The sequence below is a fragment of the Homalodisca vitripennis genome, chromosome 1 (genome assembly GCF_021130785.1).
Source record: "Homalodisca vitripennis isolate AUS2020 chromosome 1, UT_GWSS_2.1, whole genome shotgun sequence".
Classification (NCBI taxonomy): domain Eukaryota; kingdom Metazoa; phylum Arthropoda; class Insecta; order Hemiptera; family Cicadellidae; genus Homalodisca; species Homalodisca vitripennis.
The window spans coordinates 160,800,468-160,819,067 of record NC_060207.1 but is presented as its reverse complement, the minus strand read 5'-3'; the positions used below and the strand labels follow the sequence as shown (position 1 = coordinate 160,819,067).

The following is an 18,600-nucleotide window of genomic DNA, read 5'->3' as shown; positions in this document are numbered from 1 at the left end:
CTTGGTTGGGGCAAACAAACTTGTTTTATGCACTTAGGCCTGAGATATATTGTTTAAAAATATAGTTTCTTGCAATAAAACTAGTATGAACATTATTAATTGCGATTTCTTTATATTATTAACTAGCTGTTCCCCGCGGCTTCGCACGCATTTTGTAAGCTTTGCTCGTGTATGAGCACTTCTGGTTCAAGTGAATTATATTGTCAACGCCGATGTAGAGTTTACCTTGTTGACACTATCAAGAAAATCTGCCAAAAGTGTATGTTTATAGCCACTGTACACGTACATGTACTTAATAATAAAGTGGTCTAACATTCAAGCTATAAGGCCAAACAGAAATTCATTTGAAAGACAAATATCCATAAAAATTAGCGCCTTCACATAGTGTGTGGTTATTATACACAACTATCTCGTAATATTGTAGTTTACAATGTGCAAGCGCTTTGATAACTTATATATTTTGCAGCGCCTCCTGGTGGTGAGTTACATCAATGGGCATAGCATATAAACCCTTCAACGTGGAAAAATACATATACATACAAATTTTCATAATGATCGATCAAATAGTTTCTGAGTCTATAAAGGACAAACACACAAACATTCATTTATATATATATATATATATATATATATATATATATATATATATATATATATATATATATATATATAGGTACTTTGGGATTATACCGACCACACCCAGACATGAATCGTTATTTAACATTTTGCTTCTACTGATTACTAGATTAGCGTAGAAGACTATTTCGTCAGTATAAAACAGGAATTGTCTTATCGCAAACCCCTCCCCATCCTCAGACAGAGGTCAAAGTCGAGCGTCTGGTAGATAACGTGATTGCAGAGCCTCGCCGCCCGTTCAGCTGGTGCATCGCTTTGTTGTACTTTCGTGTTTTACCTCTACATTTCTCCAAACACAAAAATTTAACAAAAACAAACATTTACCAAACTAAACTCTTTATTAAAAAAAACACTCAAAACTTGTTTTTATTCTTGATCACATTCCGCCACCCAAAATGCGAGTGCCTCCGGCCATCAGCGCGGGCTTCGACAGCACCTTCGGTGCTGCCCCGCGCTGATGTCGACGAAAGAAAAACATCCCTCGAGATAGTACCTATCAGTAAAATATCAAATTCTAGAGGGGCTAATCAGAAATATAAATTGAATTGAAATGGAAAGGCAATTATGTACCGTGCAAATCACGTGATGCCGCGCGGCCTGCCGTAATCAGGATTCTCGAGAAAGATAAGATAACAGCGACAACAATACCGATCACAATACCTGGAAATGCTTGTAAGTTTGTAATTTTGTAATTGAAGAGTTGTTTTTTCGTTCTATCATGTTTGTTTCTATAAATTTCTATTTTTGTGTTCTTCATACTGGTGTGGTCGGTATAATCCCAAAGTACCTATATATATATATAAATAATAAAGCCAAATGGTCAGGCTTGCAATTATGTGTCTCGTTCTATAGACCCAACAAATTCACTAACACTTGAACTGTTATAGATCGATGTATAGTAGTTCTAAAAAGTCGAAGTAGTCTGTAATTGTCTTAGTAAAATCATTTATGTTGTATTATTATGGAGCCCTATGATGATTTTGAATCAGAAGTAGGCAAATGGTACATATAATTCAATGTTCAAGGTTAAGAGGTTCAAAAGTTAAACAACATTGCAACTGGTTCTTATTTCAGGTTTTGCGTATGTAGAAGCACTTCTGGATCAAATGAATGATGTTTCAGACGCGTTATTCTCAAGATCAAAATTTGTTATTCCCGTTAATACAGAATTGTCGTAATTTAATCAATATCAAAAAATATCCTCATTTTAAATATAATTTCCTAAGATATCGGGAACAGAAAACAAACATATAGGTCTTCTAGGAGAAGCAACTACTAATACTTTTCAACTCCTGTGGGTGGTTGATCTTTGTGGTGTAAATAATGATGTACTATTAATTACTTATTTTAACTTGTTTCATGTGCATTTACGTTATTGTTCCTAAGCTGTGACGTTGAACGTGTTAGATACCTGGATATTCAAACTATTGTATTGACAAAGCCTATTATAATTTTTAAATTAATTATAAAGGTCTTGTAGCTTGATCAATTTTCCAGTTTCCTAGTATAGAACTTGGTTAGAGGAATAATTTATAAATCAATATTAATTAAAAAGAGTTTTAATTGAACTTGTGCATGGGTAGTTCCCGAATTTCTACGTATAGTGACAAAAAGTCCTTTGTACCTTTTCGCTGAAAGCAAAAAAAAACCTTTCTATTAAGATTGTCCGTTTCTTAATCGTTTAAAAGGAAGAATTGTTTAAATCAAAATGATATTCGGTTAATTTAGTTCTTACCATTTCTTTTATTAATTTAGTTAATGTATTTTAACTAAACTCGTTATTAGCTGTAATGCTATAAATCTAACTGAATAAGGTGATAGGGTGGGTTAAATGAGCCGAATCTGATATTGTAAAAAATTGTGGGTGCAAAATACAAGAATATACAAGGCATTCCAATGTTGTGTTTTAATTTAATATAATGTAAGGTTGAATTATAAATAAATGTCTGTAGACTATTAATATTAAAAGAAATATGTACACATTATAGAAACAAGTCCAACTGTCTAGTGTCCTCTTTTTAATTTGTTACAAATTATTTACGTTGGTACCTTTCTTTCTTAAAGGCTAACTGGAAAAAAAGTTGGCGGCAATTTCATTAAACCAAAATATATTGTTTTGTCTTTTTGCTCAGTTTAACCTCAAACTTGATACTAAATTGTGTTATCTGTAAGGGTTGAGCTTTTATAAGTTTGTTCTGTGTAAAGTGACTATTTTAGTACATTAACATTTATTTTCGGAAACAGTTTACCTGTGATCTAGACTTCATAACAAAGTTAAAATGTTTAAGCGGTTATCAGAATTAGGCCAAGCAAAGTTAAAGAATTTAGAATCAACAGAATTATCTGACTATATTGAATCGTTAGATGTAAATGTGGTAAGTCTAGTTAAGCTAAATAAATTCTAGCCATAATGGTTTCAGTCAGTTTAATTTAAAACTACACACAAAACTGTATAGCTAGAAATACATATGCTGGGAAATAATTACTAGTGAAATTGCTAGTCATTTTAAATAAAATTTTCATAAAGTTTTCCAGATATTTCTTTCGCAGTGTAGTTTTATTTTTTCACAGCCGGTTATTTTCTTTATATTAGATGGGCTTAGGCTACTAGGCCATTGAAATGTAACAAACTTAGAAGTAGACCATCCCATAATTAATTAAATGGTGACTAAGCTTAGATCTATCTTGGAATCAGAGTTGCATCCTTGGTATGCTCCAAGAACAACATGGTACACAAAATCTATGAAATACTAATGGGTTGTTCTCTGGTCATGAAGGTTTTTTTAGGGTAGGGTACGATAAGCGGACCCGGTTTTTTTATATCGAAGAATGTAATCATTGATACCTAATATTCGCATCTCAAATCCTAGACTATCAATCGATATAAAAGTATCTATAGTCCTCAATAACAATCATGTTTTAAATTTAAATATGAATTTAATATTTACAGTGATCAAACAAATTATTATAACCAAAATTATGAAAACTGAAGACGACCATATTTGCTCCTCTCACAGTTACAGTTGTTTCTTTCCCACAAATTTCACATAATGAGTTTTTCAGTACGAGTCCAAAATGTTGAAGCCACTAAAACATGTCTTATCATCTTTCAAAGCAATGTCGTGTAGTTTTCTAAAATTGACTGCCATTTTTAATAATAAATGTTACTTATATGTAAAATTGAAATATTACCGTACGTGTATTATTTGAAAGTGTTTACTGTTCAGCTGTTGATATAGGTTTTTAAAGTAAATTGTTCAAAATAATTAATCAGTATCGAGTGATTATATCGATGGTTGTGATTAAGTAGTATCGTTTGCCAATTTCGATATAAGAAACCGGGTCCGCTTATCGTACCCTACCCTTTATATATATATATATATTATTATTCACATGTGGGTCATTCCACATCAATTCAACCAGAAAAAAATAATTTTTTTCACCAAACACCTCAGATTTTTATGAAACTTGGTACATTTGTTCTATATATATAGAGATTAAAATAACCACCACCAAATTTTAAATTTTTATCTCACATACTTTTTTAGTTATGGCACTTTAAAGTTTTGGTCGTTTCTCAGTTTCCGAGCATTGGATAGTGCCCAGTAAAAAACGTGTATTAGGATAGAAAAAAAAATTCTCATTCACTTATTTGGCACCCAATCTTGGTGAAATTTTCAAGGTAGGTTTTTATATAAGTATAAGGAAGTTAAAAAAATATATAACATAACCCTAAGCTAAGCATAAAAAATATTATAAAAAAAATATTTTTTGGAACTTTTTTACAATTTAAAAAACGGGAACATGGCTCAGCGTAAAATTAAATATCTCAAAAAGGGAATGAGATAATCAAGAATTTTTTTCCCCCCTAAATTATCTATATGAAGTGGGCTTTAAATTTAATAAAATAAAAGTTTTTTGTGTATTTTCTTCCTTCTATTAACTAAGGCCATTGCAAGTTACAATATATTAATTACAATCAAAGCGAGGTTGTACCAGTCTCAATGGGCTACAGATTGTTAATGAAAATTAAATAAAATTTTTAATAATTTTAATTTAACATTTTAATAATTATAATGTTTCTAATATAAACATTATAAATTATTATAATATTTATATAGAAGCTTAGTTTAACACAGTACTGTACCTAAGTTCAATGTCAACATTCATGTTTAAATAGATTTAGACTACAGAAATAAACAGGCAGATATTCTACCTCCTAATCTGGGCAAGTTGCAACACGAGGTTTTCATGTCATGACAGCTGCTTTTCTAGGCAGTGTATCTGACAGTTATGAGCCAGTCTGTTACTAGTGTCCCAAGAGGTAACAGTGTTATAAGCCTGTGGTGGTTATAAAGTGGTGTTTACCTTTCTTTGGATTTATGATATTGTGTTAGTGTGTGTGTCTGAGTGTTGAATTGAGTTTTAACTAAGGTGCCAATCTTTAAAAAACCTAATATTAATACAAAGATTAATGATATTCCATATACTTGTATAGATCAAATTTTTGAACTTAATTTTTGAAATTTTCGTTGTTTTTATGATGCATTTGTAAAGAAGAGAAATTTAACCTGCTTTTTAAATCAATTAGAAATGGACAATAAGTGTAGTATAGGGCTAATTAAAAACTGACAGAATGCCACAAATTAACTTATGTTACAAAAAAAGGGCTAGAAAATGTTAGTGATTTGTCTGAAGAAAATCTCAACTTGATTAAAATAAGAAGTGAATTAGATGATAAGGAAATAATTAACATTTGTTTGCATCATAAAGAGTTTTATTTTTGACCAAGTACGAATTCCTCCAAAAAGTCTGTTGTGATCCTTTTAAAAAACATAAGAAACCCATTAAAAATGGCTTAAGAGTTGTAAGTATTCAGCAAAGTCAGGCCTGTATCACAAAAGGTTATAAAGGTAAAACCAGGGGAAAAGTTGTGCACCAATTGCTCTAAAAATATATTCTCTACTCCAAATGACTGTGAAGAAGAATCACATGATGATGATCTGTTTTTACACTGCCGACTGAAAACTGAAACTCAGTTACAAAAAGAAGAGGCTATTGATTCTCTAAATTCCTCTTTAAAACGGATATTGGTTGTTCACCTCTTAAATATTACATGCGTTGAATGAAAACTCCAAAATTGGTTATGCACAAAATAAATTAGAAAAACTGCATCAAAATGTAAAAAAAGAAAATTGAAAACAGTTTTAGATGTTTCAGTTGCCACCAAAAATACCTAAATTGCAAAAAACAGGCTGAACAAAAAGCAGATGAAATGGACCTGCTTGTTGAGAATATAAAAAGTGAAGTAAATAAACTTTCATCAAAAAAGAAAATACAACTATTAACGATTCCAGCATCACTGAATTGGTCGAGAACAAAAATCAAAGATGCCTTTGAAGTGTCTGATTATTCTGCTAGACAGGCACAAAAATTGTACAAAGAAAAAAGGACTTTTTGGCTGAACCTGAACCAAGAAGAGGAAAGAAACTCAGTCCTGAAGTTGTGGAGTTGGTTCACAAATTTTTTATCAAAAGCGACGAGCAATCAAGAGTTTTTGCCAGTATGAAAGATGTAGTAAGCCTGGGAAAGAAAAAAAATATGAGAAGAAAAGATTAATTTTAAGTAACCTCAATGAAATATTTGCAAACTTCAAAAGGGAAACATCCTGACATAAAAATAGGGTTTCTCCAAGTTTTGTACTCTTCGTCCCAAATGGTGTGTTCTGGGCTGGTGCTAGTGGAACACACTCTGTTTGTGTGTGTACTATTCATCAAAATGTGTTGCTCTTAATACATGCAGCACAACTGGAAGAGAGTCCACAAAGATCTACAAAATCTTCTTTTATGTGAAAATCCAACTCAAAACTGCATGTTAAGGCGATGTGAAACATGTCCCTCAAAAGACAATCTGACAACATTCTTACAAGCAAAGTTTTGAAAACTATGAAGAAGATGATAGAATAGAATTCAAACAGTGGGTAGCTACAGACAGGACACAGATGATAACACAAACTTCAACTATTGATGAATTTGTTGACGAGTTGGCAACAAAAAATAGAAAAAACTGATCCCTCATTCTTATATTGCAAAAAGCCAGTCCAGCTATTTTAAAAGCTTAAAGGATAACTGTGCCGCCAAACGAAGCCATTATATCAATGGACTTTAGTGAGAATTTTCATTTGTGATTCAAGATGAGGTGCAGGGTTATCATTGGACCTCAGACTCCTGTACTGTTCATCCAGTAATTATTAACATGTGTTTGACGAGGAAAAAATAGTCTCATCACATTGTGTAATCTCCGATGACTTAAATCATGATGTTTGTATGGTTTATAAAATACAAGAAACCCCCTGTTAGAGTATGTCAAGGAAAATTATCCCCAATGTCACGGATGTTCACTATTACAGTTGACGGTTTTGCGCCGGAACAGTACAAGAACAAATACAACTTCATGAACCTTTCACTTCATGAAAAAGACTTCAAAATTAAAGGCCAATGGTCTTTCTTTGCTACAAGCCACGGCAAAACTGAATGTGACGGTATTGGGGGAACTGTTAAAAGGTTGCGAGAAAAGCAAGTCTTCAAAGGCCTCTTCAAGATCAAATACTAACAGCAGCTACCTTTTACGAGTTTTGTAAATCAAAACATATCCAAAATAAATTTCCATTTCATTTCAAAAGAATCAGCAGATGATGTTCGCCGACAGCTTGAAACACGTTTTGAAAAACCTTAATACTCTTCCAGGTACCAGAAGTTTTCACAACCTTTAGGACCCTTGGACTCTTCAGGAACATTAGAAGCAAGGCGAATTAGTACTGATGAACATCCTAGCCTAACGTACAATTTAAGGAGAGGGTTGGCCTTAAATGTAAGAGAAGAAAGATTTTTGTACCCCTCACGCTACATTGCTTGTAAATACACAATCTTTGGGATAATAACAAATGTTGCCAAGGAAGATGGAGACGCTACAGTAAAATTTCTTCATCCAGCAGACCATCCCCCTCATTTTACTGGCCAAAACGAGATGATATATGTGATGTGCCGATTCCACACATCCTTGCAGTGGTTGAGCCTCCACACACCTCGACTGGAAGAACATATCAATTCTCACCAGAGTGCATAAAATTAATTGAAAAGCTAATGGTTCATTAACTTTCAAAGCCTTAAAATAAGTACAGTGAAAGGGTGAATTATGATTTCCAAACATAAAAATGTAATTTATCCTTGTTTAACAAGCTATACCCATTTTATTGAAAACCAGGCGAACTTCACATTGCTCGTAAGTAATATAATGTCACTTTCAATGGTATCAATAAATAGAAGGAAGAAAATACACAAAACTTTTATTTTTATTAAATTAAAGCCCATTTCATATAGATAATTTAGGGGGGAAAAAATTCTTGATTATCTCATTCCCTTTTTTGAGATATTTAATTTTACGCTGAGCCATGTTCCCGTTTTTTTAAATTGTAAAAAGTTCAAAAAATATTTTTTTATAATATTTTATGCTTAGCTTAGGGTTATGTTATATATTTTTTTTAACTTCCTTATACTTATTATAAACCTACCTTAAAAATTTCACCAAGATTGGGTGCCAAATAAGTGAATGAGAATTTTTTTTTCTATCCTAATACACGTTTTACTGGGCACTATCCAATGCTCGAAACTGAGAAACGACCAAACTTTTAAAGTGCCATAACTAAAAAAGTATGTGAGATAAAAATTTAAAATTTGGTGGTGTATTAATCTCTATATATAGAACAAATGTACCAAGTTTCATAAAAATCTGAGGTGTTTGGTGAAATGACCTGGTTGAATTGACATGGAATGACCCACATTAGGTAACAAATGTTTGTCTTCCTTGACAGTTTCTAATTAGGTATGACCGATAGATTTTCATGTTAAGCAGGAAGAGGTATCAAATGAACAAGATCGGAAATAGCATAATTAACTTGCCACTTTAAAATTTATTCATACAGAAATATGTCATTGACAAAGGAAGGAATATTCATCACTTGTCTTAGTATATGTTAAAGTTTATCTGTTTCCATCGATAGGTAGTTGAATTTCATCAATTAAAACTGTTTTATTTAGCGAAATAAGTTAAATTCCAAAAACATGTTTTTTGTAAAATATTTTCTAATTTGTTCTAGCATTTTTTCATTTAGGACTATAATATTTTTTTTTATTTATAACCATATAGGACAAAGTGTTCAACCTATAGAGACCAGGTGATAATTGGATGTTTACTGTTGAACTGAATAAAAAAAGACCCCCGGTACCCGGTTTTTATATTGAAATTATCAAACGATATTTAATTATTATACACATTGATATAATCAACCCATAGTCATTGATTTGAATAGTAACTACATCATCTGTACCAACTGTATACACATTTTCATATTCTTAACACAATTTGTTCTACAAATAACTTCTTTTAAATAAAAAGATAGTTAACTGTAGAAAACTAATCAAAATAACACTTAAAAAGATTATTTACTGTATTTCTCGGTTTCAAGATGTTTTTTGTTGTTGTTACATTTTCTTTATTATTTAAAACATTTTTTCTGTCACACGTCTTAGTTGTATTGTTTGATTAATGGTTATGTTTCCTTTATTATGTAATTGTTTAAAATATTTCTATTAATTTGAAACATGTGACTTTAATTTAGTATTTTAGATACATTGATATCAACTGATAGTTCTGTTATTCGTTATGTAAAGTATCAATGGTTGTAATAAGTTATATAAAAACCGGGTCCGCTTATCGTACTTTGTCCGAACTGTAAACTGACCAAATTATATTTATCTGTACTTTGTCTTATATGGGTTAACAGTGTAGTCAGTTATTGAAAATAAAAACTATTGTTTTTGTGTTTCAGATAATTTCAAACATAACTGAAAAACTGCTTAGTCCTGAAGCTCCACAGGCATTGAACTATCTCCTTTTGGGCTTTACAGACAAAAGTGTTTCACAGAAGAAAAGACTAAAGGTAACTAAGTACTCATTGAACCCTACTTCTCCAATTGTAGGCTACCTATAATGTAATTATGGATTATAACAAGTCAAATATGTTTTTCTTTTTTATTAATTTAAATCAGTTATTTGATTTTTATGTGTTACTCAATCACGTACAAACTACTATACCGATTGTACTGAAATTTTACATGGACATTCTTAGGGTCTCTGTTAACGTAAAGGCTTATTCATATTCGACGAAGAAGCTTAAATGAGTTTTATTTCATTTCAACATCAGAAACACCTAAACAACAAAATATAGTGTAATCTAGTTGAAGAGGTATTCTCATCAAGTGCACAGCTGAGTGCACTACAATGTTTAGACACGATCTGTAAGCATGGTGAAGCAAACTTGAGTTTTCTACACATAACGTAGCTATGGTGAGAAGGTTACTATCTTATTGCTGATTAATATTTAAATTAAAGATTTTATTTATGGTAAAACATCACACAATTTATTGACTAGATTCTAGTTACTGGCCAGTGTAGAACACCCCAATCGACTAAGTTCTAGATAGTCGGTGGCCAGTAGAAGGGCTCAATTGGTTATTATTATTGATATTACCATAGTAAACTATTTAATAAGCTATTTTTATCTAACAATTCTTTTAATAACATCATTAACAGCTTTAAAAGAATAGCATTAATATTCTTTCTATCCCATAATTTTCTGTGGTGCTTAGAGCCGCAACAGATCACTAAGAGTTTAATATTTTTGTAGCCTATAAGTCCCAAAGTTGCATTTTTGTAGTATAAATTGAAAGTGCTTAATCTGATGAGCGGATATTGAATTTCAATTGGAGAGATATCAACCTTTACACAGTTAATCAGCATTTTAATCTAGGAATAGCCTAATCTAATGAGACAAATTCTTGTTTTTACTGATTTTTATGTACTTAGTAGAAGTCCGATTACTTATCTAAGCCTGGGACCGGGATTACCATGGATACAGAAAAACTCAGTATTGATTAGGAAAAATGGTGTTTATACAATAAACATGTTACTTACTATCGAGCTGCAACCAACAGTAGCATACTAACCCTGTACTATTATTGCTCGAATTATCAACAGCCAGTAGAAACTTGCAAACAGTGTGTTACAGTGTTCAGCGCTCCTACACTTCAAAAGAAGGATCCAGTATCTTCAGCTTAATATGTTCCCGAAAGGTTATTAATTGTTTTTTTATTGACCTCAGTTGACCTGAAGACTCAGATAATCGGACTTCTGCTATAATTAATTTTAAACATACCTGTCAATGATGGAGATATATGTGTAATATGTTGGAATACTTTCAGCTGTGTCTAGCCATTATTAAAGAAATCCAGACTTGTGACATATCAAACCGCAGTGCTGTTGCTCTTGTCAGTCGCATTGCCCAGGAGTTGGGGAGTTTTCCAACATCACACCTAGTCGCCATAGCAGAGGCATGTGTGGACTTTATCCGTTCTTCTGAATCAGACAGTCAGACCAGGTAATGAATCCAAACTAACATTTTTTTAGTTCTTTAAATTATTTAATTTCATCTTGACTTGTAAGTGTAAACTTGATTACATTTAGTGGGTCTGATTAGCTTATTTACAACTATCAACAGGATTTGTTTCCTCTGAAGTGAAGTTATAAGAGCATGTTTTTAGCAGTTTTATTTTTTTTAATTACCTGCTGAAAAATGTTACAATTTCTAATTCATTGTTTATTCTGTTGTGTTCACATTATTTTTTAATCCAGTGTTTACAATCAACTTGTTAATAGTGTGACAGCAAGTTGGTACTGTGTAATAGACAAATAACAGTCTGATCACAGATACTGTGCGGAGTCTATCACAGGGGTGATAGACCAGAACAAGGTGGGTGAGGATTTTTAGCATCAGATTTGATTCTTATTAATAAGTTTTAATGCTTTTTTTTAAGTTTGTTATTGACGATGAAAGGTTTGACAGGATAACAGGATTTTGGACATTTGATATTGTTATGGTTACAAAAGATATAATACAATGTTTCGAGGATTGGAATCTATCCTCTTCGTCAAGTCGGGGAGCTATTAGTACATATAAAAATAGAGAACAGAAAGAAGAAAAGAAGGGAAAGAAAAGGGTTCAAACAGACACAAAAGGTGCTTGGAGTCTATTCCAGACGTTGTCACTGCAGAGAATGTAAGTCCCAACCACAAGTCACGAGTATGAGAAACACAATCACACATCACACCGGCACAAATGAAAGTAGGATAATAATTTGAAATGCTAGTATCTCATGGGTGCTGTGAAAAAGGCGGATAGGACCATGTCCTTCAATGAATGTTCAAGAAAAAGTACCAAATGGTACAGGAAGTTGTTTTTATTAGTATATATAAAAATAGAGAACAGAAAGAAGAAAAGAAGGGTAAGAAAAGGGTTCAAACAGACACAAAAGGTGCTTGGAGTCTATTCCAGACGTTGTCACTGCAGAGAATGTAAGTCCCAACCACAAGTCACGAGTATGAGAAACACAATCACACATCACACCGGCACAAATGAAAGTAGGATAGTAATTTGAAATGCTAGTATCTCATGGGTGCTGTGAAAAAGGCGGATAGGACCATGTCCTTCAATGAATGTTCAAGAAAAAGTACCAAATGGTACAGGAAGTTGTTTTTTCACCTAATTAATATGACTATTTTGAATGCTCATTGCGTTCAATGAATTCTCTGAAATTTTTGGTGTGTAGTTTAAACATAGTATTGTGTTTTAAGTGTTTTTATCTCCCTCCTGGAAGGTGTCATGTGACCGGCTGCTATGTTTGTTCCAGCTGGAAGGACTTGTTGCCTAAAGTGCTGAGTGAAGTAGACTTACACAGAGAAGTGGAATATGCAGGAGCTGAAATGTCGGGTTCAGAGTTTAAGCAGAGAATCGTTCAAGTAATTTGTTCTTCTACATGGAATCCTGGTATTGTTACTTCATTGGCCGCCATGTTCATGTGAGTTTGAGGCAAATATTGTCTTTTTATAATATTTCAATACTTCGATATTCATACGTTATAAGTTCTTTTGTCAATAAAACAAGCCCATACTACAAGGAACCTCTTAATGTAAATTAAAAATCTATTCTGTTTTTGTTATAAGGTTCAGTAACATCTTTTACTACTATTTAGTTTCAATGTACCTTGTATTTATTGGGGTTATTGTTTACTTATTTATTAGGTTATTGTTAGGAATGATCCTTGATTTTTGCAACAGCAAAAATATTTATGGTCTTTGTTACAGAGAAATCCAGCTAACTGAGGAAGAACATCAGCAAGTGGTCAACAAGCTGTGTACCTATTTTGACAAAATGTCACCACAAGAAATACCCCCATTGGTAAGTGGGCAAATACAGAGTATTCTAGACTATTTCATCTTGATATATTTTGCTCCAAAAGTGTAAAAATAGTCATATTGAGAATTTTATGACACTGAAATACACACTTCTACAAATTTTAATTGTTGCTTGTTGAATACATGGTCATTTGTCCATAAATCTTATTCAGAAGCATTACATAGATACCAAATTGAAACAATGAGAATCCAGATCCTTTTTAACCCTCTAAGTGGCGGTAATATGTTGCTGGAATGGCGGGCTATTTTTCAGAGTCAAGCAGGACTATCTTATAATTTAAAAATAAAATGCAAATTCTAATATGAGCAATGCTTGTTATATATCAATTTTTTCGTAATAAACTACAGAATAACATAGTATAGTTATGTTTTACATACCTTAACCTTTTTTTTATGATATCCACACAAATGTTCGAAAAAACGTTTTTTTCTCCACCAAACTTTTCATTTTTACGTTCTGTAACTTTAAAAATGTCATTCCTAGGAGATTATGTTAAATGCAACCTTTATTCACAATTTAATTCTAAACAAAAAACCTTCAATAATATTTTTTTCTATTTACAACACTGAAAAAGTTATATGGGAAAACTGAATCAAGAAAAAACACTTTTTCTAGTCAGAATCGCTAGAAGTTGCTTGCCTTTTCCTCCCTGTTGTGTAAGGCCTATAAAAGTGCTGGAGTTTAGGGTAACAAAGAGGGTGAATACCGCAGTTACACCCTGGACACCAATAAACACTTCTTTTTCTTTTCACATTAGGGTCTTTCGCACAAATGATGCACACTCTTTGATTCATTTAATTTCATTTACCAAAATATGTACCCAATCTTTCAGCCTAGAAAACTGTCGGATTTCACCAGAATTTCTTTTATCTCTTATCTTTTTAGCAGCATAAAAGTTGGTTTCATTGGTAATGAGATTCCAAATGAAGTCAGTAAAAAATAGATAAAAATAATCAATAGGCCTACCTAAGTTTCTAGGTGGACAATTTCTGACACCTGGATGTCTCACTCTGAATTTAGCTTCAATATTTTTATTTGGTTCTGGAGGAAACACTCGTACCCAATTACGTTGTCGTGGAATTCTTTGTATGAGGGGTACACTAGAATCAGATAAACTTGATTCGCTATCACTTGATTCACTTTCACTTGATTTACTTTCACTTGATTCACTTACAATATCTGCTAATGAAATATTATCGGGTATCTCTTCGACAGGAAAATCACTTTCTTCATCTGAACTACCTAAACTTTCTTCACCTTGTAATATATCACGTATACTACTACTTCCTAGATTGACATCCATTGTAAAATATTCTAAAACACAACACCAAACAACAACAAACGACCATTACAAGCCAAGAGAAACGAAACAGTCACGTAGGCCTACTCAGCTAGTTTTGCCACAAGGATTATTTCAGTTAGTACCATTGATTATTTCATCGTGATGTTGATGTTACTATATGAAATGCATTTGAAATTTAGTGGTGAACGCAACTGTGCAAACTAGGCGTAAAAATAATTATCGGTTGCCTAGCAATAAGCGGCAATGTGAAGCGACTTCTAAGACGTCGCTTGCCACGTCACGGCGGCGTAAATAGAACGTCTCAGACGTCGCTTGCCACTTAGAGGGTTAATCACAGTAATGCATATTTTTGTTTGTCTGCACAAGACATTAGTTACTAGAAAAATTTCAGTAAACCAAAGATGGCTGTAAAATTTCTAAAGTATTTTTCAATAAATATTGAATCATAAAAAGTACTTGCTCCGCCAGGAGCAAAAATTAATTAAGTATTCTTCATAAATTCAAGATAATTTCGCTCAGTAATACAAAATTCTTATGTGGTAGTTTATTCCAACAAAAATTAGTTTACTAATTACATACAAATCCTGTATGTACGACATATAAAAAAGGCTTTATATTACAGTCAGGTTATCTTGTTTTGTTTGTCCATAATTCTTTCATGATAAATTCATATATAAATTTTGAATAAGATAATTTCATCTTCAAAATATATCAAGACTGTGTTTGTTGTATGAAATATTAATCTTTTTAATTTTGTTTTTGTAATTTTAGATACACCAAATGCTAATACTCTGCAAGAACCAGCACGGTGTTACGGTTTTTCTCTCCTTGCGAAGATACTTCAGTTCAAAAGTATACAATAAAAAAGATGTACCTGAAGATTTGGATAGTATCACCTGCGTATGTGAGTAGTGAACATTTGTGGCAATTTTTCAAAAGTTTTAATGTCAAAAACACTTTTATCAATCAAATTTTTAACCAGTGTTTTCATTTACTCAATGCACTTGTAAAATAAAATATTTAATTGAAATTGTTTCAGCGGAAAGTGACAGCAAGGAGATTTCAGACTGTGAGAGCATGGTTCTCTATCACACAGAGGAATCGGCCAAACTATCTCGAGGTTGTGTCACTGATCTGCTTAAATTTACTAAGAACTGTGTAAGCATCCCGGAGATCATCTTGGATCCTTTCCTACTGGCTGTACTGCTCTCACTCTCCACCATCTCTGCTTACGAACAGCAGGTAATGAATCTCAATTTATACCTATTAAAAAGTACAATCACATTGAAATGCCATAAAGCCAATCTTTGATTGGGTAATAACTATAAAGACTATGCTCTGTCCACAGCAATTCCAAGTATCTCGGAAATCACTTGCTTCTTGTTTTAATTGGTTTTTAGGCATTTATTGGAGTTTTTCTGTAAGTGGTTAAAGTAGTGAAGTGATATACTATTCCAACTTTAACTGTATTAAAATAAATTAGTTTTGCTCATGTTATTAGGATTAACAGGGATTGTTGGTAACATATTGATATGTAATATAAAGGTAAATAAATTAAATATGTAAGTTAGTTCAAAACTTGTGTTGATCTTGATTCTTGTGATACCTAAAGCTCTTGGTAGGTGATGGAGACCCTTAAAACTGCCATTCTACGCAGTGCTCAAGAAGAGGAACGGCGGAAGGAATCTGCTTGGCTGAGACAGATGGTGTCACCTCAGAAGGACTTCAATGAAGTTCTTTTAAAGCTGATACAGAGCAAGTAAATAGTAAAATTATTATGATTATAATGGTACATGTTAGACTCATTCATTGATAGGTAGTTTACACACTTGCAAATGTCTTGGAACCTTGCTTAGAAATTTTGCTTGCATTCCGATTTCAAAAAATTCATCAGAGGAAAAAGTGACAATGGTTTACATTTAAAAAAGTGTTAAGAGGGTAAAAATTGTTTTTATGTTATTCTTATAGGAATATTTTTCTTTCTAACAAGATCTAAAGAGTAGATGAGACCATAAAAGCTGAAATGTACACAGCATTACATTATCAGCAAAAGAACAACGTAAAATATGTAACATTTTATATTTTTAAAGGGTTTACAAATGTGTTATCCATTTTAAAATGTATTAAAAACATGTAAAAAATACATTTGTTTTGGATCAATACTATAACAATTAAGTTTGTCTTATTATTACAATTCTGATAAATAAAATAAATGTGATTCTTAATAATTTACTGCAATAAAATGCTTATTTTCATATTTATAAAATATTTATTAAATTTGTATGTATGGTGATGATTGTGTTTTTTTTTTTTTTTTTTTTTTTTTTTTTTTTTGTAATAGAGGTTTGAAAAAAGATCTTCCAAAGACACCATCATCGCTAAACTCCACCGTCCATCTTCCGGCAGATATACGTGGCGGTAGTGTGGGATTCCTGCCAGACGTGCAGACCTACCCACTCAAAAAAAACATTCCTCTCCCCTCCCCCCATAGATGGTACGGGGGGGACTGGATTGGAACCGCATTAGCATTACATCAATCCAGTCCGTGCTGTGTCTTGCAACGGTGTGTGTGTGTGTGTGTGTGTGTGTGTGTGTGTGTGTTCAAGTTCAAAAAATCCTTTATTCAATACAATACAGAACACAGTTTACATCAATCATTCCCAATGCACCAGGTACGGCGGGTGCGGGAATACAGTTGGCCATTTTTTATTTTATTTTATGCTAATTGTATCTTGACAGCAGTCTATAGTCACTACATATTTCATAACTTATTTTTATAATCATAAACATAGATAATTTACCATTTAAATGTTTTCTTTTTTCAATATATCACCTGAACCATAAACAAAGCAAATAACAAACAAAGTAATAATATAAGAAAAATACAACAATAACATTAAACTTAATATAAATAACTATATAAATTCATAACAATAACAATATAAATTATTAACAATAATAATATAACTTCATAACAATAACTATATAAATTCATAACAATAATAATATAAATTCATAACAATAATAATATAAATTCATAACAATAACAATATATAATTAAAAACAATACAACAAATTTCTAACAATTTCATTTTAACTTTATGTTTTTTCTCAAAAATAATATCATTCCCACAAAATATTATAAACTTGTTATAATTGGCCGGACCTAATGTTATAAAATTGATGCCTGCTAACTTCTTTGACTAAAACAGAACTGATATTGACACAAACTGACCTGATCTAGTAAATCTATTTTGCTGTTTAAACTCAAAAGTTTTGTAAATATTTCTGGAATGTACATAACCACTGAATATTTATATAACTGTTCAAATGTCAAAATATTTTTCTCAGCGAATATATAGCTTAATCTATCATTATGTTTGATATTATATATAATTCGTAAGGCGTTGCCTTTGATTTATTACGACTGGCTTTAAAATGATTGGGTAGGTACCTCCAAAATGTACAATTCCATATCTCAATACACTCTCAAACCAAGACATATAAATCTGCTTTAATTGATCTTCTTTTAAGTATCCTTTTAAATGATATAGTGCATAAGTTATTTTTCTCAATCTTTTTGATAAAAATATTCACATGCTGTCTCCACTTTAAAAAATTGATCAATGTAAATCCCCAGTATCTTACAAACTCAACTACCTCAATACTGGAACAAGAACAACCGTAAATACAATGATGCACGTGGCAAAACAGTTTGAAAACATCTGTAAGATTTTCCTTAGTCTCACAGTAGTCAAAAAAACATTATACACTTTGATTTACTGGTTATTTATCAATAATTTATTGCTAATTAGCCATTGAGATATTTTTTCTAGATCACTGTTTATTTTATATTGCAGTGATTGCCTATTATAGGCAGAGAGCATACAAGTGCTGTGTCGTCCGCATAGGCAAACACAGATGAGTGAAGGTCAATATTCAAAAGATCATTAATGTAAATCAAAAAAATAATTGGTCCCAACACCCCTCCTTGAGCTGTTCCGTACCGTAGCTCCAACACATCACTATAACATTTATTTACTTTCACTACCTGCCTTCTACCCCTGCAAAATGAATCCAACCATGCCAGTGCTGCACCCCCAATGCCATGTTTTCTAAATTTATATATTAAAATGTCTATGTCTAATACATCAAATGCTCTCTGGAAGTCCAGGATAAACAGCTAATGTATACATACTTTTGTCTGTAGATGCCACTATACTATTGACGTGCTTTTCTATTGCTAAATCCGTACCTCTACCCGGCAAAAACCCAAACTGATTGCTGGAGA

At 32.1% G+C, this 18,600-nt stretch overlaps 1 protein-coding gene across 1 annotated transcript in view; it reads left to right on the top strand.

Moving 5' to 3' along the window:
- The first annotated feature begins 2,756 nt into the window (after nt 1-2,756).
- LOC124375221 (Fanconi anemia group I protein) overlaps nt 2,757-18,600 on the top strand; it is a 53,757-nt gene continuing 37,913 nt past the window's right edge. The window contains exons 1-8 of the mRNA XM_046833355.1: nt 2,757-3,011; nt 9,524-9,634; nt 10,956-11,131; nt 12,441-12,608; nt 12,895-12,988; nt 15,081-15,213; nt 15,349-15,551; nt 15,932-16,068. Of these exons, the coding sequence (XP_046689311.1) occupies nt 2,916-3,011; nt 9,524-9,634; nt 10,956-11,131; nt 12,441-12,608; nt 12,895-12,988; nt 15,081-15,213; nt 15,349-15,551; nt 15,932-16,068 (1,118 nt within the window). The 5' untranslated portion in view covers nt 2,757-2,915. The remainder of the gene's footprint in view (nt 3,012-9,523; nt 9,635-10,955; nt 11,132-12,440; nt 12,609-12,894; nt 12,989-15,080; nt 15,214-15,348; nt 15,552-15,931; nt 16,069-18,600) is intronic.